General features: G+C 29.8%; 1 protein-coding gene across 1 annotated transcript; it reads left to right on the forward strand.

Annotated features, from left to right (window-relative positions):
* Positions 1-1,351: 1,351 nt before the first annotated feature.
* LOC127112603 (cyanogenic beta-glucosidase) lies at positions 1,352-4,315 on the forward strand. Its single transcript, XM_051046382.1, has 12 exons — positions 1,352-1,569; positions 1,692-1,761; positions 1,933-2,067; positions 2,153-2,230; positions 2,293-2,380; positions 2,464-2,719; positions 2,828-2,943; positions 3,106-3,326; positions 3,404-3,435; positions 3,554-3,656; positions 3,746-3,854; positions 3,940-4,315. Exons 1-12 carry the CDS (start codon positions 1,417-1,419, stop codon positions 4,109-4,111), a joined length of 1,533 nt encoding a protein of 510 aa, XP_050902339.1. The 5' UTR covers positions 1,352-1,416; the 3' UTR covers positions 4,112-4,315.
* The last annotated feature ends 23,168 nt before the right edge of the window (positions 4,316-27,483 follow it).

The following is a 27,483-nucleotide window of genomic DNA, read 5'->3' on the forward strand; positions in this document are numbered from 1 at the left end:
TTGGTTTTTCTTTAACATCGAAATATATTATTAGTAGCTTATCTTGACGTCTTCTGACCAATAATTGAGCTGCTGCTGGAATATCTACCTAGATTTTGTTATTTGAATAGATGGATAGTATTAAGTTGCTCTCTCTCTCTCTCTCATGGAAATAGAATCACGTGTTTTCTATGCCTTTATTAGCCCCATTTGGTTTCAACATTTACTATGGAAAAAAAAAAGGCAGAATGCATGCTCAGTGAAGTGGTCCTGTATTTTTCCTAATTTACACAGTCGGTAGGTGTGGACATTTTGAATTTTATCTTGAGTTGGAACCATAATTCATGAGACAAATCATCAAAGTAAGTAGTCAAAAGCCATAATTCAAACCAACAAACCAAAAAGAAAGAGCAAAGCATCTCAAATTTTGAATGGGGAACTATACTTTTAGGACTTTTTTTATTAATTTATCCCTTTTTTAAGATTTTATTCCCAATATACCCTATTTTTTAATATCTCCTCGCCCAATGGATGAACGAGTTCGTGAATGATGTATTTATCTAGTATTGACTCGGCCAATAATTGGACGAGTCTTGTAAAAATTATTGGGTTGTGTGTGAACTCGATCAATGGATGGCCAATGGATGAGGTGAAAACTTAATCATGAAACATATTGTTTGTAGTAGTGATGTGTCTCACTTTCTTCTTCTTCATCATCATCGACAATATCAGCATATGCCATTGAAATTGTAATTCATCTCGTTTAAACATTTGAGATTGATCACAAATTTGTGATTGTTGAGATTGATGGAGTAAAATATACAACTCAATATAGTTGAGCTCTGAATGTTCATGGCTAACAAACATGTTTTCAATATGTTCATCATCATGAACGTTTAGTTAGAAAAATTTGACGTAATTGTTTTATAAAAATGGGAATATATATTTATTAAGGATGATATAAAAAAGCATATTTAAAATGCGTATTACTATGAGGCCGAATATCATGGATCAACAAACTCAAAATTTCATAGTTATGAGTGTGTATATGTGAATTTCTTTTAGATTATATCACTCCATCTATATAAAAATAATAATTATGTTAATGACTTTTAGATTATATCACTCCATCTATTTATATCACTCCATCATATACTTAGATTATGTTAATAATTATTCAATATCTAAATTAGATTATATGCAATTATTGATTTAAAATTCATCCATACTAATAAACTTACGTATAAAACATTACACTTTTAGGTTAATTAATAAATTAAAAATGGATAGATTTGATCCATGAAAGAAGGTGGACGTGTCATCTATATCCACTATTCAACGTAAAGTAATCAAACTCCATTACTATAAAGGCAATGAAATATTGTGCCTCGTATACTATAAAGGCAAAGCATAGTCAAGAAAATAATAAGAATAAAAATGGCAGTATTTCATATCAACGTGTTTCTGTTACTCTCTCTTTTAACCATCACCATTGTTACTCCTATGAATGGTTTTAACCCTCTTGGTGATTTCAACCGGAGCAGTTTTCCCAAAGGCTTTGTTTTTGGAACAGCCTCTTCTGCATATCAGGCACCAACTCCATCTTTTATTATTGCTTTCAATTACTGATATTATTATCTATGTAGTGTTCATATTGTAGAAGAGTAATTATTAACTTATTAACTTTATGTTATTTTGATTTTTTTTTGTAGTATGAAGGTGCAGCATTTGAGGGTGGAAAAGGACCAAGCATTTGGGATAACTTCACTCATAAATATCCAGGTTGTTTTCTTTTTTCATGTTTGAAAATATATGAGTATATCATCTATTTTATTCTGTCAACAAATAAAAAAATATTATGTGTTAATAATGTAATTTTTGTTTTATTTATAAACCGAATTGAATTTCCAGTTGTATATAGATTGCTCATAGTTATTAATGAAACGGTTGCAGAAAAAATAAAAGATAGAAGTAATGGTGATGTAGCGGTTGACTCGTATCATAAGTACAAAGAAGATATTGAACTCATAAAGGATTTGAATATGGATGCTTATAGATTCTCCATTTCTTGGTCTAGAGTTCTACCAAGTATGTCATTTTTTTTTGTTAATATTTCTCTTCGTAGATTGCTGATTTATAATAACTATTCAAAATTTGTGTTAATTATTTGTAGAGGGAAAGCTTAGCGGAGGTGTAAATCCTGAAGGAATAAAGTACTACAACAATCTCATCAACGGATTATTGGCTAAGGGTAAGGATTCATCAATGTTTATTTCATGTCCATGTAGTTGTTAATCATTGAGAATAATGCAGGTTTGCAACCATATGTGACACTTTTTCATTGGGACGTTCCCCAAGCTTTAGAGGATGAGTATCACGGTCTTTTAAGCCATCGCATTGTGTGAGTGACACCAATTTCATGTTTAGAATTATTTTTTATGATTATAGATTATTGATTAACATATGTAATTCGCAATCTTGCAGAGATGATTTTAGAGACTATGCTGAACTTTGCTTCAAGGAATTTGGTGATAGAGTGAAACATTGGATTACTATAAATGAACCATGGACTGTGAGCATGAATGCTTATGCATTCGGAACGTTGGCACCGGGTCGATGTTCATATTGGTTAAATCGGAATTGCACAGGAGGTGATTCAGGGACAGAACCATATTTGGCTGCACACAACCAGCTTCTTGCTCATTCTGCTGCTGCAAATTTGTACCGGATCAAATATAAGGTCTTCTATTGTTTAAAGAAAATTACTTATTATTACTCTGGTTCTAGATCATGTTTTTTTAAGTATGAACTTATTGGAAATGTTTCTAACAAAATAACCAAAATGCAGTCATCTCAACGAGGCATAATAGGGATTACCTTAGTCTCACACTGGTATGAGCCGGCCACTACAGCGACGGCCGACGTTGATGCTTCAAAACGAGCTCTCGACTTCATGTTTGGATGGTAAATATTGAATCAATTATTATTTAATTTCGATTCACTTCATGTTTTGTATTTAAAAGAAATATAGTTATGTATACATATATGATTTGCTGTAATCTGTAAAGTAAAAGGAAATTAGAGAGAGTATTTTATGATTTTCGTTGCATCTGCATTTTGCTATAGGTATATGAATCCGCTTACAAGAGGCGAATATCCAAAAAGCATGCGAACTTTGGTGGGAAAGAGATTACCAAAGTTCTCAAAAGAAGAGTCAAGGGAACTTAAGGGGTCTTTTGATTTTCTAGGCCTAAACTATTACTCATCCTACTATGCTGCTCATGCATCTCACCATCCCAATGTCGTCCAACCGGCCATACAAACTGATTCTCTTGTTAATGCTACATGTAAGTATATCAATCAATTTCCAAATAAGCTTAAAATAAATGTAACTTTGCATACTCTAATTTTTTTTTAATGACAGTTGAACATAATGGCAAGCCTCTCGGTCCAATGGTATGTATTTCATCATTTCATTGGAAGATAACTTATATATCAATGCTTTTCATTTGTAAGTTTTGTATTCAAAAAGATTGTTTCTAACATGTAAAGATAACTTTGTAATTTTATGTAGTCTGCTTCGAGTTGGTTATGTATTTATCCAAAAGGACTTCATAATCTTTTGCTTTACACCAAGAAAACGTACGAGGACCCTGTAATTTACATTACTGAAAATGGTAATACTTCTTATTTTATAAGATATATTGTATGCATAATATTATGATATTATTAAAGTTAATGAAAGTTTGACAAAATAAATTGATAGGTCGTGATGAGTTCAACGATCCAACATTATCTCTTGAAGAATCTCTCTTAGATACTTATAGGATTGATTACTACTATCGTCATCTTTACTATATTGAAACTGCAATTAGGTAAGTTATATTTTATTATAAGAATCTTTAAGCCTCTAGTTATTGTGACTAACTCTTTAGTTTTATTGACCTTTGTGTATGACAGGCATGGTGTGAATGTAAAGGGATATTTTGCATGGTCATTGTTGGATAACTTTGAATGGGATTCTGGCTCGAGCTTGAGATTTGGACTCGTCTTCGTTGATTTTAAAGACGGTCAGAAAAGACACCCAAAACTTTCTGCTGAATGGTTCAAGAATTTTCTCGTTAAATCTTAGGCATATATATTACATGTGGTTTCAAGAAAATGATTTTGTTTTGATGAACTTGGGATTTTCTGACCCATTTAATGGGATATGTTTTTTTTTTGTTGTTGTTGTTAAAGTCAGGATTACAGAAAAGTGAAATGAAACTCACTCACATGTAGTCCTTGGTGAAATAAAAATAATTGTCAATGAATGAATTCAAAGTTTGTAAAATAACTTCTTACTCGCACTCTTTTAATACAATGGAATTATATATATTGTGACTATTGAACATGTATAAAAGTGTATGAATAGTAAACTTTAAAATTCCTTGATATGATAATTATTGGTCAACGATAGAACACTTGTAACAGATTGAAGAAAGGATTGAGAAAAAATGCGAGACAATGATAAAAAAAAGAAGCCAATTTTATTCATTTAATCTATATAAGTACTATGTATTTATATAAGAGGAATTAACAACTAACTTCTCAAAATAAACAACAGAGGTTTAGTTACTTGTCATTCAAGTAACTCAATTAACTAACTTGAACTACAAGAAAATTACATTACACATACAACATTCTTAGTTATATATCCTTGGATGTTAGAAAAAGAACCATAGGTATATGTCTTTAATTAAACATATTCTAGTTCTTTTTTGTCAATTCAAAGGATTTCATTTTGTGTTTCCTTCATTTTTAAGTTCAAATCTCTCTCTCTCTCTCTCTCTCTCTCTCTCTCTCTCTCTCTCTCTCTCTCTCTCTCTCTCTCTCCTCCCTCCCTCCCTCCCTCCCTCCCTCCCTCCCTCTCTCTCTCTCTCTCTCTCTCTCTCTCTCTCTCTCTCTCTCTCTCTCTCTCTCTCTCTCTCTCTCTCTCTCTCTCTCTCTCTCTCTCTCTCTCTCTCTCTCTCTCTCTCTCTCTCTCTCTCTCTCTCTCTCTCAATTAACAGTTTTATATGGATAGATGACCTAACCTTGTTTTGTTGCCCCATATCAACCAAACAATGGCCTTTGGAGTTTACCATATGGTGAGCTTCCTTCCTAATGTTGAAATGAGTTTTTGTTGAATTTAAGTAATTTGATTTTGTTTCTTACATTTACAGTTTTCTTACATATTTGGGTTGATGAGCCTTTGGAATAAAGAAATCTTTGATCCATATTATGAGTTTTCTACCGTTGAGTTTTGATTAGCAAATACATGAGATATAATGTGTTATGTGTTAATCTACAAATCATTAGTGTCTTAAGATGTTAAGTAAGTATGTCTAGTGTCTTTAAAACTAAATGTATTGTCCAAAAAAGTATAAGGTGTGTTCTCCCTACAAGAGGAGCGAGACTCACATGCTCTAGTAGGTATATTACACGAATGTGAGAGGGCTAATCTATGGTGGCGATGAAGATAATTGACAAAATGGTGTACGCACCAAACACATCGTACGCTCGAAGGTACAATAGAGTCGTCATCGAACTTTATTTATCCCCAAAGAGGGAAGGGAAAGTTAATTGATATGCATTAACGGTGTAAAGATTTTTTACATTTCAATAAATTAAACATTTTTATTACTAAAGTCATTTGATTTATTTAGCCTAAAATATTTATACAAATAATGAATTATAATGGATTACATTATACAGAACTTTACATTTATGATATATGAAAATTAATCTCAATGAATTGGATGTAGCAGTACCTAGATATAAATTGTGTAATGGGACCCGATTATTATGTCGTAGTTTATTTATGAATACGTTGGATGTGGAAATCTTGACAGGAAGCAACGCAGGAAAACGTGCTTTTTTTGCCTAGAATTAAAATAAAAACATCTGCAAGTGATGGACTGCCTTTTGTCCTTAGTAGAAAGCAGTTTCATGTGTGGCTAAGTTTTGCAATTACAATAAATAAATCACAAGGACAAACCATTCCAAATGTTGGAATATATCTTCCACGACATGGTTTTAGTCATGGACAGTTATATGTGGCTTTATCCAGGGGTGTTTCACAGATTACAACAAGAGTTTTAACCAGGGAAGGAAAATTGAAAGGAGAAGATAGTGAAAGCACAAAAAATATAGTCTACAAACAAATTCTTTTATCGCACCCGCAGGTATTTATTAAGTACATTGAAAAAATTGCTCACACGTTGATTCCCATTTTCGTTACACGACATACCAAGCTTATATTGTATTCTTTATATCATAGATAGATAATAACTAAATATAATTTTATTTTGCTTTAATATACAACCAAACTAGAACACGGCTAAATCTTTCAATTATGTAAGGAGTTGAGATGAAAGAATGTTGAAACTTGCTTCGACATAAAAGTAAGTTATACTTAATCATTTATTTTATGCTTTTACGTTAGATATAAATGGGGTGATAGTTATTCTCATTATTCTTATGCAATAAATTTTAGATAACAGACTTTGAAGATAAATGGAACACATGGAAGGATGAACAAAGTATTTCATCCATCGGCAAACTCGACAATAAGGTGTATTTATCTTTTCCGTAATACGTATAAAAATTTGTTTCTTACATTTTCATCACTCTTTCAGTAACATTTTTATCATCCTCATTGAAACAGGTCAAACGTTTGAAAATTTACTCTATCGGTTGGAGCTCCACAGTGATAACAGATAAAACACAACTTTGGAAAATGGTGAAAAGAGAAATAATATCTCAAAGGATGGAGAGGTTTTTATTTAATTCATTTAAGAATATTTTTACTCAAGATTATTTTTGAGTGCATGAATTTAACTGCTATTTGTAGTTTATGTAAATAAAACCATATACATTTACTAAGTCCATTGTTTTTCTTATTTACCAGAAACCCAGGTAATTCAGAAACAAGTCATAATTGTTGTTCTACCAAATCTAGACTAAAACAAAGTATCTTCATTCTCCAGGTATTATTTGTGTTGCAATAAACCATATTATATTCAAACGCGTCAAGTGTTCTGAATGTATTTCTTTGATAATATGACATTGTGTCGTGTATTTGTAGTTTTTTAAATCTCAAGAGCGCATTGATAAAGGGATGTACGAAGAATTGATTAGAATCTTTATAAGGTAAGCAAAAACATGATTACACTACTTACTATTAATTTTACTATCTTTTTCGATAAAAAAATTCTAATTTAAGAGTCTTAGATTTTTTCTTTACTATGGAAAACAATTCCAGGGAAAAAGAAAATACTTCGAATAGAGATTTCATGTTCGACATTCCTCTTAAAGAACGTCATAGATTACACAGTATCAATATTACTTTGCATGCTTCGATATAATTTTGAATATCTTTATTTACCATTTTCAAAATGTAATAATATTATTTTTAATGCGACCTACAATAGAAACCTCATAAAAAGAAAAACAAATATTTATTTTTCTCTGCTGTGCGCATGGTACATTATCGTAACTTATAATATGTATATGATGTGGTCATGATATTATTTGTGATTTAGTTAATCGAACATATTTTATCATTACACTTTTATTTATTGTTTGTTATATTTTTATCATGTTTGTGAGTCTATCTGATGTCGATAAATTCTCTTAGGTTTAGATCTATGATAAAAAATTTATGCATAAAAATAACTCGATCGTTTATAACATAACTTTTATATATATGTTGTTTATCATTCCAAGAATGGTTCTCTGAGAGTTTTCTTCGTTCATCATCATTTCCATCGTTTTACTTTCTGTCTCAAAAACAAATTTCAGAAAACACATATCAAAAGCTACATCAATGGCTTAGTCAAAGTTGTTTTGATGTAGTTGGGGAGCTTGCCCTGAAGGTTTAGAATGTGATTTTTGATAGCCTTCTCAGGTGAGTTCAAACCTTAATGAGTCTCTCTCTGATCGTGTTCAAGTGAACTTCTTCTAATACCTTTTCCTTTTTTGGTTCTGAGGTTTCGATAATTACGAATCTGAGACATGTTAGATTGAGGATTTCGAAAGGAGGGATGCTCTTTGGCTCTGTTTGGTAAGTCATATTGGCGAGCTTCTAGTTTATTTATAGTTTATAGTTTATAGTTTATAAGTTAATATGACAATTTAGATCGATTTGGTAATGATCTTTTCATCATGAGCTTATAGTCTATTTTATTAACTTATAACTTATCATTTTTTCTTCCATTTTTATCATTATTATTTCACAAAAAAGTCATCTTTTATCCTTTATAATTTATTTTACTTTAAAATAAAATAAATATGTAATAAATATGTTTTATGTCATTCTACATTTATAAGTTAGTTGAATTGTTAATTTTACCCAATTCTTCAATTATCTTATCAATTATCGGTCGTCAATCATCCACAATAAGCTATAAACCATCAGTTATCAGTCATCAATCATAAACTATAAGGTAGTTTATTAATCGACCGTAATTTTTATCAAACTGAATCTTCATTCGCGGTTAAAGCATGGAGGGTTGTGTCGTCCTTTCTAACTTGAGTTTGGTGGTTTCTTTTACTTTTGTGATCGTTTAATCAAACTTTAATTTTTTGATGGTTTCTCTCATTTAAAAAAAGATTCTATGTCAGTAGACAAAAATAATATTCATCCTTTTAATAAAATTATTATCCAATTTTATTTACTAATAAATTCTTTTTAATTTGTGTGAAATAACTTAACATACACTTTTTTGCCAAGAAAATGAGTTGATTTTACATCCAACAGTGACAATAAAATATAGTTAACTATTTCCATCTATTGTTTGGAAAATAAAAAATGTAATTAGAGTATTAACATAGAATCAATGATTAATGATATATGTTTCATATATTACATATAATTACAAATGTATACTTGTCTTATTCAAACAATGAAATAAATCTATAATCTATAACTATATATAAAGGGGATACAAGTTTTTGGAGTGGCCTATTTTTGTTCCAAAATTATCCTTTATCTTTTTTATAAATAACTTGAGTGATTTGTATCTTTTGTTGGTTACCAATTGATAAACTAACTTCCATCTCCCACAAAATCTATAACTATATATAAAGGGGATACAAGTTTTTGGAGTGACCTATTTTTGTTCCAAAATTACCCTTTATCTTTTTTGTAAATAACTTGAGTGATTACTATCTTTTGTTGGTTACCAATTGATAAATTAACTTCCATCTCCCATAAAATAATATATAATATCTATAACTTCCATCATTTGGCCCACAAAATAATATATAATATCTATAACTTCCATCATTTGTTGAAGGATGACACAAGTTAAAAATCCTCTTCTATTTTTCTTTTTTAATTTCATCTTTTTCTCAATCAACATACTATATTTTTTTTGAACTTTTTTCATTCTATTATATTTCTATCTTACTTCTGATTTTCCATTCTAACTTTCTAATATGCAGTTTTTTTTCTTCCAATATAGTTGATTTTAATAACCTCTCACCGCATTTTTAAAATTTACAATAGTTTCTTTTAGTAACCATAATGACAGTTTTTTTTATAACTTAAACACCTCATTGTTGCAAGATATGATCATATATAGTTTCTCTTAAAAAATGTTTTTTTTTTAAAACTTCACATAAAAAATTTAAAATAATTGAAAAACACAAACATAAAGATAAGTTTATTTTGCTTTTCTCCATTATCATAAAAATATAAGTTTATATTGGATATGATTTTCTTTTCCTAATTACACTTTAAATTGGTTTATTTATTCATTCTACTTACAAAATTGGTACCTCACTGTTGTGTAATAGATAATACATTAAATTTTTATAACCATGATTTATGCTTAACAAAATTGTAATTGAAACCATCATTATTTTATTTTCTTATTCGTATTAATTTATAATTTTATATATATGTCTCTCTTCTTTATTATCTCTATTTTCTTTCATGTGTTGCAAATCTGGTTCGATATCATCTATACTTATCTATAACTATATATAAAGGGGATACAAGTTTTTGGAGTGGCCTATTTTTGTTCCAAAATTACCCTTTATCTTTTTTATAAATAACTTGAGTGATTAAAGGGGTGAGAGAGAAGAGAGTATCAGGAATTCATAAATGATTTATTGTGATAAACCTATTTCACAAATCATGCTATTTAATATTTTATAAATCATGGTAATCATCATCTTATAATATTATGTGAGTTTTAAGCATTGTACGAAATATATGATAAATATCATAAATTGTTTAGACCGAGAGAGTGTCAAAATAGAATGCAAGATAAATATATCACGTTTGATACTTATAATTTAATTTCAAAAATACGCCAAAATTTATAAAAAAAAATGTGTTTTATAGTTTTTGGCGTGTGCGCTTTAAGGTGATATTTCTTTCAAGTCTAGAAATTAAATTATATTCTCGAAAATACATGGGTGAAAAAAATTATTCCCATATTTGTTACAATTATGAAAAAAAAATCACAAAATTCCATAAAATAAAAGAACTTGCATAACTTTCATAGTTCTCATTGTTTTAATTGAATGAGACATCGAACCAACACGACACCATAAATCTTAAATCTATAACTATATATAAAGGGGATACAAGTTTTTGGAGTGGCCTATTTTTGTTCCAAAATTACCCTTTATCTTTTTTATAAATAACTTGAGTGATTAATATCTTTTGTTGGTTATCAATTGATAAACTTACTTCCATCTCTCACAAAAAAAAATCTATAACTTCCCTTAACCGTTGAATGATGACACAAATTAAAAATCCTCTTCTATTTTTTTTTTTTAATTTCATCTCTTTCTCAATCAGCATACTATTTTTTAGTTGAACTTTTTTAATTCTATTATATTTCTATCTTACTTTTGATTTTCTATTGTAACTTTCTAATATGCAGTATTTTTTTACTCCCAATATAATTTATTTTAATAACCTCTCACCATATTTTCAAAATTGGCAATAGTTTCTTTAAATAACGGTAATGATAGTTTTTTCACAACTTAAACACCTCATTGTTGCAAGATATGATCATATATATTTGCTCTTAAAAAAGGAATATATTTCTATCTTAGTTTTCATTTTCTATTGTAACTTTCTAATATGCAGTATTTTTTAACTCCCAATATAATTTATTTTAATAACCTCCCACCATATTTTTAAAATTGCCAATAGGTTCTTTTAATAACGGTAATGATAGTTTTTTCACTTTATCTTGAAAATAATGTGCTTGCCATAAGGTTCAAGTAAATACTTTCATTTTTCATTTTAAAATGATATGAATTTTTCCATCATATAAAGGTTTTTGTGTTTGTAATGGTTGTTTTGATGATAATTTATGGATACTATGCAGTAAAATTTATAATTATTTTTATATACCGTAACTGCAGTCCATGCAAATGAAAGGAGTTGCTTGAAACAAAACATAATCATTCTTATCCCTCCTAGCAATCAAAATCTAGCAACATGTAAAGGTTGTGAAGGAAAAAACTAAAAAATGTTATGTTTTTGTTAGCAGTTATTATATGTTAGATAAGGCATTCACTATCTTTCCCTATAACTTAATATACTTACTTTGAAGTCTGATAGTTTGTTTTCTTAAACATTCACTATTAAGGTAAACTTTTGCCTATAAAGAATATCAAAACTTCTTAAATTATGTATTTCGTTATTGCTGCATGTTCATACTTTAAAAACTAAAATTTGCTTTATGTTTGCCTAAATCGTTCAATTCACTTCTTATCATAAAAATGCAGGGATTAATAAAAATAAAACAACTATGTAGTACTCTAATTGTTCTTTTTTCAAACTTAACAAGTGGCAATGTAAAAAGTTGAGAAGTAACTACATATTACTAATGGAAAGAAATACATGGAGAGGACGTAACGAGGCGGAAGAAAAAAATGGCATAATAAAAATGGTGTTGTTGTTTAAGGAGTGAGAGAGAAGAGAGTATCAGGAATTCATAAATGATTTATTGTGATAAACCTATTTCACAAATTATGCTATTTAATATTTTATAAATCATGGTAATCATCATCTTATAATATTATATGAGTTTTAAGCATTGTACGAAATATATGATAAATATCATAAATTGTTGAGACCGAGAGAGTGTCAAAAAAGAATGCAAGATAAATATATCACATTTGATACTTATAATTTAATTTCAAAAATACGCCAAAATTTATAAAAGAAAAAATGTGTTTTATAGTTTTTGGTGTGTGCGCTTTAAGGTGATATTTCTTTCAAGACTAGAAATTAAATTATATTCTCGAAAATACATGGGTGAAAAAAATTATTCCCATATTTGTTACAAATATGAAAAAAAAATCACAAAATTCCATAAAATAAAAGAACTTACATAACTTTCATAGTTCTCATTGTTTTAATTGAATGAGACATCGAACAAACACGACAGCATAAATCTTAAATCTATAACTATATATAAAGGGATACCAGTTTTTGGAGTGGCCTATTTTTGTTCCAAAATTACCCTTTATCTTTTTAATAAATAACTTGAGTGATTAATATCTTTTGTTTGTTATCAATTGATAAACTTACTTCCATCTCTCACAAAAAAAAATCTATAACTTCCCTTAACCGTTGAATGATGACACAAATTAAAAATCCTCTTCTATTTTAGTTTTAATTTCATCTCTTTCTCAATCAGCATACTATTTTTTTGTTGAACTTTTTTAATTCTATTATATTTCTATCTTACTTTTGATTTTCTATTGTAACTTTCTAATATGCAGTATTTTTTTACTCCCAATATAATTTATTTTAATAACCTCTCACCATATTTTCAAAATTGGCAATAGGTTCTTTAAATAACGGTAATGATAGTTTTTTCACAACTTAAACACCTCATTGTTGCAAGATATGATCATATATCTTTGCTCTTAAAAAAGGAATATATTTCTATCTTAGTTTTCATTTTCTATTGTAACTTTCTAATATGCAGTATTTTTTAACTCCCAATATAATTTATTTTAATAACCTCCCACCATATTTTTAAAATTGGCAATAGGTTCTTTTAATAACGGTAATGATAGTTTTTTCACTTTATCTTGAAAATAATGTGCTTGCCATAAGGTTCAACGTAAATACTTTCATTTTTCATTTTAAATTGATATGAATTTTTCCATCATATAAAGGTTTTTGTGTTTGTAATGGTTGTTTTGATGATATTTTATAGATACTCTGCAGTAAAATTTATAATTATTTTTATATACCGTAACTGCAGTCCACGCAAATGAAAGGAGTTGCTTGAAACAAAACATAATCATTCTTATCCCTCCTAGCAATCAAAATCTAGCAACATGCAAAGGTTGTGAAGGAAAAAAATAAAAAATGTTATGTTTTTGTTAGCAGTTATTACATGTTAGATAGGGCATTAACTATCTTTCCCTATAACTTAATATACTTACTTTGAAGTCTGATAGTTTGTTATCTTAAACATTCACTATTAAGGTAAACTTTTGCCTATAAAGAATATCAAAACTTCTTAAATTATGTATTTCATTATTGCTGCACGTTCATACTTTAAAAAATAAAATTTGCTTTGTGTTTGTTTAAATCGTTCAATTCACTTCTTATCATAAAAATGCAAGGATTAATAAAAATAAAACAACTATGTAGTACTCTAATTGTTCTTTTTTCAAACTTCACAAGTGGCAATGTAAAAAGTTGAGAAGTAACTACATATTACTGATGGAAAGAAATACATGGCGAGGACATAACGAGGTGGAAGAAAAAAATGGCATAATAGAAATGGTGTTGTTGTTAAAGGGGTGAGAGAGAAGAGAGTTTCAGGAATTCATAAATGATTTATTGTGATAAACCTATTTCACAAATTATGCTATTTAATATTTTATAAATCATGGTAATCATCATCTTATAATACTATGTGATTTTTAAGCATTGTACGAAATCACTACGCCAAAAATGACTTTTAACAGCGCATCTTAGACAGCGCTTTTAAAAGAAAGCGCTGTCTAAGGTTAAAATTAAAATAAAACACGGAAAATGTTCCAAGAAAATAATGAAAGCGCTGTCTAAGGGGGGGTCTTAGACAGCGCTTTCTAAAAGCGTTGTCTAAGACCCCCCCTTAGACAGCGCTTTTAGAAAGCGCTTTTACATATAGACCTTAGACAGCGCTTTTGATAAAGCGCTGTCTAAATTCTTTAAATTAAAAAAAAAAAAATTAAAACCAAATGCGCTGTCTAAGGGGGGGGGGGGTTTAGAAAGCGCTTTTGGAAAGCGCTGTCTAAGGCATACCTTAGAAAGCGCTTTCCACAAAAGCGCTGTCTAAGGTCTAATTAAAATAAAATTTCAGACCACAAAAGCGCTTTCGTTCTCTGTTCTTTTGTTTTCCCTCTTCTTCACTCACCTCACAAACTTCCGCCATTTCCTCTTCCCCTCAATCTCCATCAACCATAACCTTCTTCTCAACTCACACAACATCACGCAGACACTCCAAAACACGACATCCCCATATCACCCTATTTTCCTTCAACTTCCGAAAACCCTATTTTCCCCTTTCGAGGGTCCCTCCGCCGTCACCCAAACAATCGACCGCCGCACTCGCCTCTCACCTCCGAACCTCCGCCGTCACCCAAACAATCGAAGGTTGCAGCGCAAGGAGATCACTTGAATACGGTACGTTATGCTCTAATGCTCTTCCTCTTCTTCCATCTTTTGAAGTTGAATACGGTATGTTCTGCTCTAATGCTAACATAATGCTAACTTGTTAGATGTTAGTCAATATGGTTAAATAATTAGCTTGGCTTAGAATAGAGTTAGTTTAGTTATGCTTATGATGTTATCACAGTCGATTTCCATTGTCAATTACAATAAGAAAAATTAATGAACTCAGTGGGATTTCTGTCCTAGAATGAAGTTAGAATGTTGGAGTGTTCTTGGATTTGTCAATGATGCTAACTGAGCTATTGTGTTAGTTAGCTAGCTTACTAGTTATGCAATGCCACAACGCCTGCTTGTTTGACTTTGGCTTGAACTGAAATGTTGGTGTTAAAAATGTGCTTGTTTGATTGTAATGCCATGAGTTCAAATAACTTGGATTGTTACTGCAATAGTTTCTTTCTTTTATACTTGTTGCACTTGTATGTTTTGCCTATGTTAATTGCTCTGCTTGAATGGACCCGTTGTTGTTTATTATAGCCTTGTATGTGTGCAATTAGATCCATGGCTGAACGTATGTGTATGGGTTGGTGTTAGCATATGGCTGCCCTGTTTGAATCTACACTCAATGCTTGTGGTTTGTCCATTGCCCTGTTGCAATCTTGATCAAATTTTTACTATCCACCACAACTGCCATTGTTAAGATGATTAATAGGGTTGTTACTGTAGGAAATGATTGTTAGCAATGCATTCATGCCCCCTTTTGAAATGGTGTTAATGGATTGCACGTGAATTGATGTATGATGGTTGAAAAATATGTATTGCTTGGTCTTGTTATGTAAATTTGGTCTGCAACTGTCATAGAAGTAAAAGTATGTTTTGTTAATGTGCACGAAGTTTGCCATGTAATGCTATGTACTAATGCTTTGGTGTACATGTTTCTTCATTGAAATTTATAATTATGATAATTATGGTTAACTGTTTGTTGAAAATGCTATGCTAATCGGTTAGTTGCTGGTGTTACAAATGCAATGTTTAATGATAGTTGGTGATTTGGGAGTTGTTAGTTTGTGTATGCATGTATATTGAATTGTGTATGTATATGTGTATGCAATTTGATTTTCTTTATACTTGCTTGGTATGCATGATGAATTTTGAAATGCATTGCATGTTGGGGCTGTCATGACTAGGCTTGGATTTAGATGTTCAATATTGTTCAAACTTCATGTTTCCTTAGTGATTATACTTGAAGATTGAATAGGTAGTTTTTTTTCTTTTTAACTGTGAAAGTGTTGTTCATGTCACTTTCATTCTAAAGGAACAAGATTTCTCCCATAAAATGATTGAACGAACTCTAATATAGTTATAGGTATACTTATAGGTATATTGTAATAGAAAAAGTTTGATTCTTGTAATATAAAAAATGAAAGTGATGAGGTAATTAAAGTTGGTATATTGGCGTATCGGATACGTTATTGAAGTTTATATTAACATTGGTTATGTATAGGTTTTTGAAGTTTAAAATGAATTGAACTTTATAATTGTTAGGATATTCAAAGATACTACCTTAGTTATGTATTCTCGTCTGGATTAATTGTTTACTTTAATAAGTAGGAAAACCATGGATAAAACATGGATCTGTGCCGATCGAATGACCAAAGAGTACGAGAGTGGGGTTGCGGAATTCGTTAAGTATGCTGTTCAACACGCTGAAAACCCTAGACGAATGCATTGTCCTTGCTTGCGTTGTTGTTATATTGGTAAGGTTGACGCACATGGATTGAAATCGCATTTGCTGAGGCATGGAATTGATCAAAGTTATCAGTGTTGGATATTTCATGGTGAGAAAATTAACGAGAATGTTGAATCGAGTGGAAAAAGTAATACGACCTATGCTTCATACGACAAAGACACGGAAACATACGATTGTGATCGAGTTGAAGAGATTGTAGAAGCACTGGAAGAAGATCTTCATGATTGTCCTGAAATGTTTGAGAGGATGGTAAGCGATGCAGAGAAACCGTTGTACAAAGGTTGCACTAAATTCTCAAGACTTTCTGCGGTATTAAAGTTGTACAACTTAAAGGCGGGCAATGGATGGTCGGATAAAAGTTTCACAGAGTTGTTGGCCCTTATGAGAGAAATGCTACCGGATGATAATGTTCTTCCTAATCGAACCTATGAGGCAAAAAAAATGTTGTGCTCTATTGGCATGAGCTATGATAAGATACATGCTTGTCCTAACGATTGCATTTTGTTTCGTAACGAATATGCAATGTTAACTGAGTGCCCTAAATGCGGTTTGTCTCGATATAAGAAAAGATTATTTCCCGCAAAAGTCTTATGGTATTTTCCGATAATTCCGAGATTTTGGCGCATGTTTCGTAGTGAAACCGATGCAAGACATCTTACTTGGCATGCAGATGAAAGCATTATTGATGGAATGTATCGGCATCCGACTGATTCACCACAGTGGTCGAAGATTGATAATGATTATCTTGAGTTTGGATCAGAAGCAAGAAACCTTCGATTGGCATTATCTACTGATGGAATGAACCCACATGGTCTTCAAAGTATCTCACATACCACATGGCCTGTGATTCTTATGATTTATAACCTACCTCCGTGGCTATGTATGAAGCGTAAGTACATGATGTTATCTATGTTAATCTCTGGGCCTAAACAACCAGGGAATGACATAAACGTATACTTGACACCTCTGATCGAAGATTTAAAGATTTTATGGGAGAACGGTGTGGAGGTTTATGATGGATATAGGAAAGAAAGTTTCAATTTGAGGGTGATGTTGTTTGGCACAATTAATGATTTTCCAGCATACGGGAATCTATCTGGGTATAGCATTAAAGGTCAACGTGCGTGTCCTGTTTGTGAAGACGGAACCGATACGATTCGATTGGAACTTTGCCAGAAGAATGTGTTTCTCGGTCATCGTAGATTCTTACATTCTAAACATCACTACCGTGGGTGGAGAAAAGCATTCAATGGAGACACCGAACATCGTAGAGCTCCACCCGCATTGTCAGGTGAACAAGTTTTTGAAAAGGTGAAAGATGTGCGTACTGAGTTTGGCAAGCCTTTTGCACATAAGATTGTGAAAGGTGGGTGGAAGAAAAGGTCGATATTTTTTGAATTGCCATATTGGAAGTCTTTGTACGTGAGACATTTTCTCGATGTTATGCATATTGAAAAAAACGTATTTGAAAGTGTTATCGATACATTACTCAATATAAAAGGCAAGTCTAAGGATGGCCTTAAAGCAAGGGAGGACATGTTAAAAATGGGAATGAGAACTGAATTAGCACCCGTGAAGAAAGGAAGACGAACATATCTACCACCTGCTGCTTTTACTTTATCTAGAAAGGAGAAAAATTTTTTGTGTAAGTCTCTGAGTGAAGTTAAGGTTCCAGAAGGATACTCATCTGATATCAGAAGACTTGTTTCTATGAAAGACCTCAAGTTGAAGAATTTGAAGACACATGATTGCCATGTTATAATGGAACATTTTCTACCGATAGGTATACGTTCTATTTTGCCAGAAAAAGTAAGAAGTGCCATAACTAAATTGTGTTTTTTCTTTAGGTCAATTTGTAGTAAGGTGATCGATCCCGAGATCTTACCAACACTACAAAAAGAGATTGTAATTACGTTGTGTGAGCTTGAAATGTATTTTCCTCCGTCTTTTTTTGACATAATGGTTCATTTAGTTGTTCATCTTGTGAAAGAGACACAGTTGTGTGGACCAGCTTATATGAGATGGATGTACCCTGCTGAACGGTATATGAAAATATTAAAAGGGTACGTGAAATCCCGAAGTCGACCAGAGGGTTGTATTGTTGAACGATACATTGTTGAAGAAGCTGTTGAGTTTTGTACTGAATATTTGTCTAACGTTCAACCGATTGGACTCCCCAGAGCTCAGATTTTCGACAAAATGGAAGGTAAAAAATTAATTGGGAATAAAATTGTGACAATATCAAGGGATGAACGGGATCAAGTTCATTTGTATGTTCTGCACAATAATAATGAGGTTGAGCCATATGTTGAAATGCACAAGGATGTACTCCGAAGGTTAAATCCGAACAGAAATGAAAATTGGATAGTTATAGAGCACAATCAAAGTTTCATACAATGGTTGAAGGATCATATTTATTTGAAGCGCTCTTCAGATCCTTCTTCGGTAACAGAAATGTTGAGATGTTTGACATATGGTCCAAGTTTGCATGTGTTTTCTCATAGCGCATATTCAATTAATGGATACACATTTTATACCAAAGAACAAGATGATAAGAGTACTATGCAAAATAGTGGTGTCACCGTGCTAGCTGAAGCAATGCATATATCAAGTATGAAGGACTTAAACCCCAAATATGCAAATTTGTCATATTTTGGAGTTATTGAGCACATTTGGGTATTTGATTACGAGAAGTTTCAGATTCCCATCTTTGGTTGCAAGTGGGTGAATAGTAGTGGCATACGAATGGATAAGTCTGGATTTTTGCAAGTTGATCTTACTAGGGTGGGGTACAAAGATGAACCTTTTATTCTAGCATCTCAAGCTAAACAAGTGTTCTATGTGAATGACCCGAAGAGTACAAAATGGTCTATAGTGCTTTTCTCTAACAAAGTGACTGATGATAGCGGTGTCGATCAATGTGATATTGATGTTGAGAATGAGTCATGCATTAGACGGAATGAGTTGAATAGAAATGATGAAGTTGAGGATCTTATACCGGATGAGTCATATATAAGAAACGATCATAATGAGGGAATTTGGATCAATTCATCCGTACGCATTGCTAAGAAACAAGTGATTAATATTCCAACAAAGAAAAGAAAGAGATGTTAGTGACTTAGGTAAATTATCCATGGTTTCTTTATTTTTTTTTTCAATTGTTTTGATTATAAGTTATATGTGATAATGCATGATTTCATTATATTTTTGTTTTCAATTGCTTTGATTATAAGTTATATCTGATAATGCATGATTTCTTTATTTTTTTGTTTTCAATTGCTTTGATTATAAGTTATATTTGATATTTGATGGTTTCCTTGGTTTATTACAGGTTAGACATGGCTAATGACCAACATGAGGAAGTTAGTAAAAAAGTATCCGCGGAAGAAGAAATTCGAAGAGGCATCACAGTAATGAGGAGGGTGGTCCAAGGAAGATCTCGAGGCATCATACTAGATGTCTGTTGGAAAAACCAGGGACAACTTATAGAACCTAATGGGCATACCTTAACTAGTTTTATCGGTGCACTAGTAAGGAATGAAATTCCCATTACATGTGATGATTGGAGAAACAAAGCGCTGAATTGTTGAGACCAAGAGAGTGTCAAAATAGAATGCAAGATAAATATATCACATTTGTTACTTATAATTTAATTTCAAAAATACGCCAAAATTTATTATAAAAAAATGTGTTTTATAGTTTTTGGCGTGTGCGCTTTAAGGTGATATTTCTTACAAGCCTAGAAATTAAATTATATTCTCGAAAATACATGGGTTAAAAAAATTATTCCCATATTTGTTACAAAATTGAAAAAAAAATCACAAAATTCCATAAAATAAAAGAACTTGCATAACTTTCATAGTTCTCATTGTTTTAATTGAATGGGACATCGAACAAAACCGACACCATAAACCTTAAATCTATAACTATATATAAAAGGGATACAAGTTTTTGGAGTGGCCTATTTTTGTTTCAAAATTACCCTTTATCTTTTTTATAAATAACTTGAGTGATTAATATCTTTTGTTGGTTATCGATTGATAAACTTACTTCCATCTCTCACAAAAAAAAAATCTATAACTTCCATTAACCGTTGAATGATGACACAAATTAAAAATCCTCTTCTATTTTTTTTTTAATTTCATCTCTTTCTCAATCAGCATACTATTTTTTTGTTGAACTTTTTTAATTCTATTATATTTCTATCTTACTTTTGATTTTCTATTGTAACTTTCTAATATGCAGTATTTTTTTACTCCCAATATAATTTATTTTAATAACCTCTCACCATATTTTCAAAATTGGCAATAGGTTCTTTAAATAACGGTAATGATAGTTTTTTCACAACTTAAACACCTCATTGTTGCAAGATATGATCATATATCTTTGCTCTTAAAAAGGAATATATTTCTATCTTAGTTTTGATTTTCTATTGTAACTTTCTAATATGCAGTATTTTTTAACTCCCAATATAATTTATTTTAATAAGCTCCCACCATATTTTTAAAATTGGCAATAGGTTCTTTTAATAACGGTAATGATAGTTTTTTCACTTTATCTTGAAAATAATGTGCTTGCCATAAGGTTTAACGTAAACACTTTCATTTTTCATTTTAAATTGATATGAATTTTTCCATCATATAAAGGTTTTTGTGTTTGTAATGGTTGTTTTGATGATATTTTATGGATACTCTGCAGTAAAATTTATAATTATTTTTATATACCGTAACTGCAGTCCACACAAATGAAAGGAGTTGCTTGAAACAAAACATAATCATTCTTATCCCTCCTAGCAATCAAAATCTAGCAACATGCAAAGGTTGTGAAGGAAAAAAATAAAAAATGTTATGTTTTTGTTAGCAGTTATTACATGTTAGATAGGGCATTAACTATCTTTCCCTATAACTTAATATACTTACTTTGAAGTCTGATAGTTTGTTATCTTAAACATTCACTATTAAGGTAAACTTTTGCCTATAAAGAATATCAAAACTTCTTAAATTATGTATTTCATTATTGCTGCACGTTCATACTTTAAAAAATAAAATTTGCTTTGTGTTTGTTTAAATCGTTCAATTCACTTCTTATCATAAAAATGCAGGGATTAATAAAAATAAAACAACTATGTAGTACTCTAATTGTTCTTTTTTCAAACTTCACAAGTGGCAATGTAAAAAGTTGAGAAGTAACTACATATTACTGATGGAAAGAAATACATGGCGAGGACATAACGAGGTGGAAGAAAAAAATGGCATAATAGAAATGGTGTTGTTGTTAAAGGGGTGAGAGAGAAGAGAGTTTCAGGAATTCATAAATGATTTATTGTGATAAACCTATTTCACAAATTATGCTATTTAATATTTTATAAATCATGGTAATCATCATCTTATAATACTATGTGATTTTTAAGCATTGTACGAAATATATGATAAATATCATAAATTGTTGAGACCGAGAGAGTGTCAAAATAGAATGCAAGATAAATATATCACATTTGTTACTTATAATTTAATTTCAAAAATACGCCAAAATTTATTATAAAAAAATGTGTTTTATAGTTTTTGGCGTGTGCGCTTTAAGGTGATATTTCTTACAAGCCTAGAAATTAAATTATATTCTCGAAAATACATGGGTGAAAAAAATTATTCCCATATTTGTTACAAAATTGAAAAAAAAATCACAAAATTCCATAAAATAAAAGAACTTGCATAACTTTCATAGTTCTCATTGTTTTAATTGAATGGGACATCGAACAAAACCGACACCATAAACCTTAAATCTATAACTATATATAAAGGGGATACAAGTTTTTGGAGTGGCCTATTTTTGTTTCAAAATTACCCTTTATCTTTTTTATAAATAACTTGAGTGATTAATATCTTTTGTTGGTTATCGATTGATAAACTTACTTCCATCTCTCACAAAAAAAAATCTATAACTTCCATTAACCGTTGAATGATGACACAAATTAAAAATCCTCTTCTATTTTTTTTTTAATTTCATCTCTTTCTCAATCAGCATACTATTTTTTTGTTGAACTTTTTTAATTCTATTATATTTCTATCTTACTTTTGATTTTCTATTGTAACTTTCTAATATGCAGTATTTTTTTACTCCCAATATAATTTATTTTAATAACCTCTCACCATATTTTCAAAATTGGCAATAGGTTCTTTAAATAACGGTAATGATAGTTTTTTCACAACTTAAACACCTCATTGTTGCAAGATATGATCATATATATTTGCTCTTAAAAAAGGAATATATTTCTATCTTAGTTTTGATTTTCTATTGTAACTTTCTAATATGCAGTATTTTTTAACTCCCAATATAATTTATTTTAATAACCTCCCACCATATTTTTAAAATTGGCAATAGGTTCTTTTAATAACGGTAATGATAGTTTTTTCACGTTATCTTGAAAATAATGTGCTTGCCATAAGGTTCAACGTAAATACTTTCATTTTTCATTTTAAATTGATATGAATTTTTCCATCATATAAAGGTTTTTGTGTTTGTAATGGTTGTTTTGATGATATTTTATGGATACTCTGCAGTAAAATTTATAATTATTTTTATATACCGTAACTGCAGTCCACGCAAATGAAAGGAGTTGCTTGAAACAAAACATAATCATTCTTATCCCTCCTAGCAATCAAAATATAGCAACATGCAAAGGTTGTGAAGGAAAAAAATAAAAAATGTTATGTTTTTGTTAGCAGTTATTACATGTTAGATAGGGCATTAACTATCTTTCCCTATAACTTAATATACTTACTTTGAAGTCTGATAGTTTGTTTTCTTAAACATTCACTATTAAGGTAAACTTTTTCCTATAAAGAATATCAAAACTTCTTAAATTATGTATTTCATTATTGCTGCACGTTCATACTTTAAAAAATAAAATTTGCTTTGTGTTTGTTTAAATCGTTCAATTCACTTCTTATCATAAAAATGCAGGGATTAATAAAAATAAAACAACTATGTAGTACTCTAATTGTTCTTTTTTCAAACTTAACAAGTGGCAATGTAAAAAGTTGAGAAGTAACTACATATTACTGATGGAAAGAAATACATGGCGAGGACATAACGAGGTGGAAGAAAAAAATGGCATAATAAAAATGGTGTTGTTGTTAAAGGGGTGAGAGAGAAGAGAGTTTCAGGAATTCATAAATGATTTATTGTGATAAACCTATTTCACAAATTATGCTATTTAATATTTTATAAATCATGGTAATCATCATCTTATAATACTATGTGATTTTTAAGCATTGTACGAAATATATGATAAATATCATAAATTGTTGAGACCGAGAGAGTGTCAAAATAGAATGCAAGATAAATATATCACATTTGTTACTTATAATTTAATTTCAAAAATACGCCAAAATTTATTATAAAAAAATGTGTTTTATAGTTTTTGGCGTGTGCGCTTTAAGGTGATATTTCTTACAAGCCTAGAAATTAAATTATATTCTCGAAAATACATGGGTGAAAAAAATTATTCCCATATTTGTTACAAAATTGAAAAAAAAATCACAAAATTCCATAAAATAAAAGAACTTGCATAACTTTCATAGTTCTCATTGTTTTAATTGAATGGGACATCGAACAAAACCGACACCATAAACCTTAAATCTATAACTATATATAAAGGGGATACAAGTTTTTGGAGTGGCCTATTTTTGTTTCAAAATTACCCTTTATCTTTTTTATAAATAACTTGAGTGATTAATATCTTTTGTTGGTTATCGATTGATAAACTTACTTCCATCTCTCACAAAAAAAAATCTATAACTTCCATTAACCGTTGAATGATGACACAAATTAAAAATCCTCTTCTATTTTTTTTTTAATTTCATCTCTTTCTCAATCAGCATACTATTTTTTTGTTGAACTTTTTTAATTCTATTATATTTCTATCTTACTTTTGATTTTCTATTGTAACTTTCTAATATGCAGTATTTTTTTACTCCCAATATAATTTATTTTAATAACCTCTCACCATATTTTCAAAATTGGCAATAGGTTCTTTAAATAACGGTAATGATAGTTTTTTCACAACTTAAACACCTCATTGTTGCAAGATATGATCATATATTTGCTCTTAAAAAAGGAATATATTTCTATCTTAGTTTTGATTTTCTATTGTAACTTTCTAATATGCAGTATTTTTTAACTCCCAATATAATTTATTTTAATAACCTCCCACCATATTTTTAAAATTGGCAATAGGTTCTTTTAATAACGGTAATGATAGTTTTTTCACGTTATCTTGAAAATAATGTGCTTGCCATAAGGTTCAATGTAAATACTTTCATTTTTCATTTTAAATTGATATGAATTTTTCCATCATATAAAGGTTTTTGTGTTTGTAATGGTTGTTTTGATGATATTTTATGGATACTCTGCAGTAAAATTTATAATTATTTTTATATACCGTAACTGCAGTCCACGCAAATGAAAGGAGTTGCTTGAAACAAAACATAATCATTCTTATCCCTCCTAGCAATCAAAATATAGCAACATGCAAAGGTTGTGAAGGAAAAAAATAAAAATGTTATGTTTTTGTTAGCAGTTATTACATGTTAGATAGGGCATTAACTATCTTTCCCTATAACTTAATATACTTACTTTGAAGTCTGATAGTTTGTTTTCTTAAACATTCACTATTAAGGTAAACTTTTTCCTATAAAGAATATCAAAACTTCTTAAATTATGTATTTCATTATTGCTGCACGTTCATACTTTAAAAAATAAAATTTGCTTTGTGTTTGTTTAAATCGTTCAATTCACTTCTTATCATAAAAATGCAGGGATTAATAAAAATAAAACAACTATGTAGTACTCTAATTGTTCTTTTTTCAAACTTAACAAGTGGCAATGTAAAAAGTTGAGAAGTAACTACATATTACTGATGGAAAGAAATACATGGCGAGGACATAACGAGGTGGAAGAAAAAAATGGCATAATAGAAATGGTGTTGTTGTTAAAGGGGTGAGAGAGAAGAGAGTTTCAGGAATTCATAAATGATTTATTGTGATAAACCTATTTCACAAATTATGCTATTTAATATTTTATAAATCATGGTAATCATCATCTTATAATACTATGTGATTTTTAAGCATTGTACGAAATATATGATAAATATCATAAATTGTTGAGACCGAGAGAGTGTCAAAATAGAATGCAAGATAAATATATCACATTTGTTACTTATAATTTAATTTCAAAAATACGCCAAAATTTATTATAAAAAAATGTGTTTTATAGTTTTTGGCGTGTGCGCTTTAAGGTGATATTTCTTACAAGCCTAGAAATTAAATTATATTCTCGAAAATACATGGGTGAAAAAAATTATTCCCATATTTGTTACAAAATTGAAAAAAAAATCACAAAATTCCATAAAATAAAAGAACTTGCATAACTTTCATAGTTCTCATTGTTTTAATTGAATGGGACATCGAACAAAACCGACACCATAAACCTTAAATCTATAACTATATATAAAGGGGATACAAGTTTTTGGAGTGGCCTATTTTTGTTTCAAAATTACCCTTTATCTTTTTTATAAATAACTTGAGTGATTAATATCTTTTGTTGGTTATCGATTGATAAACTTACTTCCATCTCTCACAAAAAAAAATCTATAACTTCCATTAACCGTTGAATGATGACACAAATTAAAAATCCTCTTCTATTTTTTTTTTAATTTCATCTCTTTCTCAATCAGCATACTATTTTTTTGTTGAACTTTTTTAATTCTATTATATTTCTATCTTACTTTTGATTTTCTATTGTAACTTTCTAATATGCAGTATTTTTTTACTCCCAATATAATTTATTTTAATAACCTCTCACCATATTTTCAAAATTGGCAATAGGTTCTTTAAATAACGGTAATGATAGTTTTTTCACAACTTAAACACCTCATTGTTGCAAGATATGATCATATATATTTGCTCTTAAAAAAGGAATATATTTCTATCTTAGTTTTGATTTTCTATTGTAACTTTCTAATATGCAGTATTTTTTAACTCCCAATATAATTTATTTTAATAACCTCCCACCATATTTTTAAAATTGGCAATAGGTTCTTTTAATAACGGTAATGATAGTTTTTTCACGTTATCTTGAAAATAATGTGCTTGCCATAAGGTTCAACGTAAATACTTTCATTTTTCATTTTAAATTGATATGAATTTTTCCATCATATAAAGGTTTTTGTGTTTGTAATGGTTGTTTTGATGATATTTTATGGATACTCTGCAGTAAAATTTATAATTATTTTTATATACCGTAACTGCAGTCCACGCAAATGAAAGGAGTTGCTTGAAACAAAACATAATCATTCTTATCCCTCCTAGCAATCAAAATATAGCAACATGCAAAGGTTGTGAAGGAAAAAAATAAAAAATGTTATGTTTTTGTTAGCAGTTATTACATGTTAGATAGGGCATTAACTATCTTTCCCTATAACTTAATATACTTACTTTGAAGTCTGATAGTTTGTTTTCTTAAACATTCACTATTAAGGTAAACTTTTTCCTATAAAGAATATCAAAACTTCTTAAATTATGTATTTCATTATTGCTGCACGTTCATACTTTAAAAAATAAAATTTGCTTTGTGTTTGTTTAAATCGTTCAATTCACTTCTTATCATAAAAATGCAGGGATTAATAAAAATAAAACAACTATGTAGTACTCTAATTGTTCTTTTTTCAAACTTAACAAGTGGCAATGTAAAAAGTTGAGAAGTAACTACATATTACTGATGGAAAGAAATACATGGCGAGGACATAACGAGGTGGAAGAAAAAAATGGCATAATAGAAATGGTGTTGTTGTTAAAGGGGTGAGAGAGAAGAGAGTTTCAGGAATTCATAAATGATTTGTTGTGATAAACCTATTTCACAAATTATGCTATTTAATATTTTATAAATCATGGTAATCATCATCTTATAATACTATGTGATTTTTAAGCATTGTACGAAATATATGATAAATATCATAAATTGTTGAGACCGAGAGAGTGTCAAAATAGAATGCAAGATAAATATATCACATTTGTTACTTATAATT

Source organism: Lathyrus oleraceus, unplaced genomic scaffold (assembly GCF_024323335.1).
Source record: "Lathyrus oleraceus cultivar Zhongwan6 unplaced genomic scaffold, CAAS_Psat_ZW6_1.0 chrUn0173, whole genome shotgun sequence".
Lineage (NCBI taxonomy): Eukaryota > Viridiplantae > Streptophyta > Magnoliopsida > Fabales > Fabaceae > Lathyrus > Lathyrus oleraceus.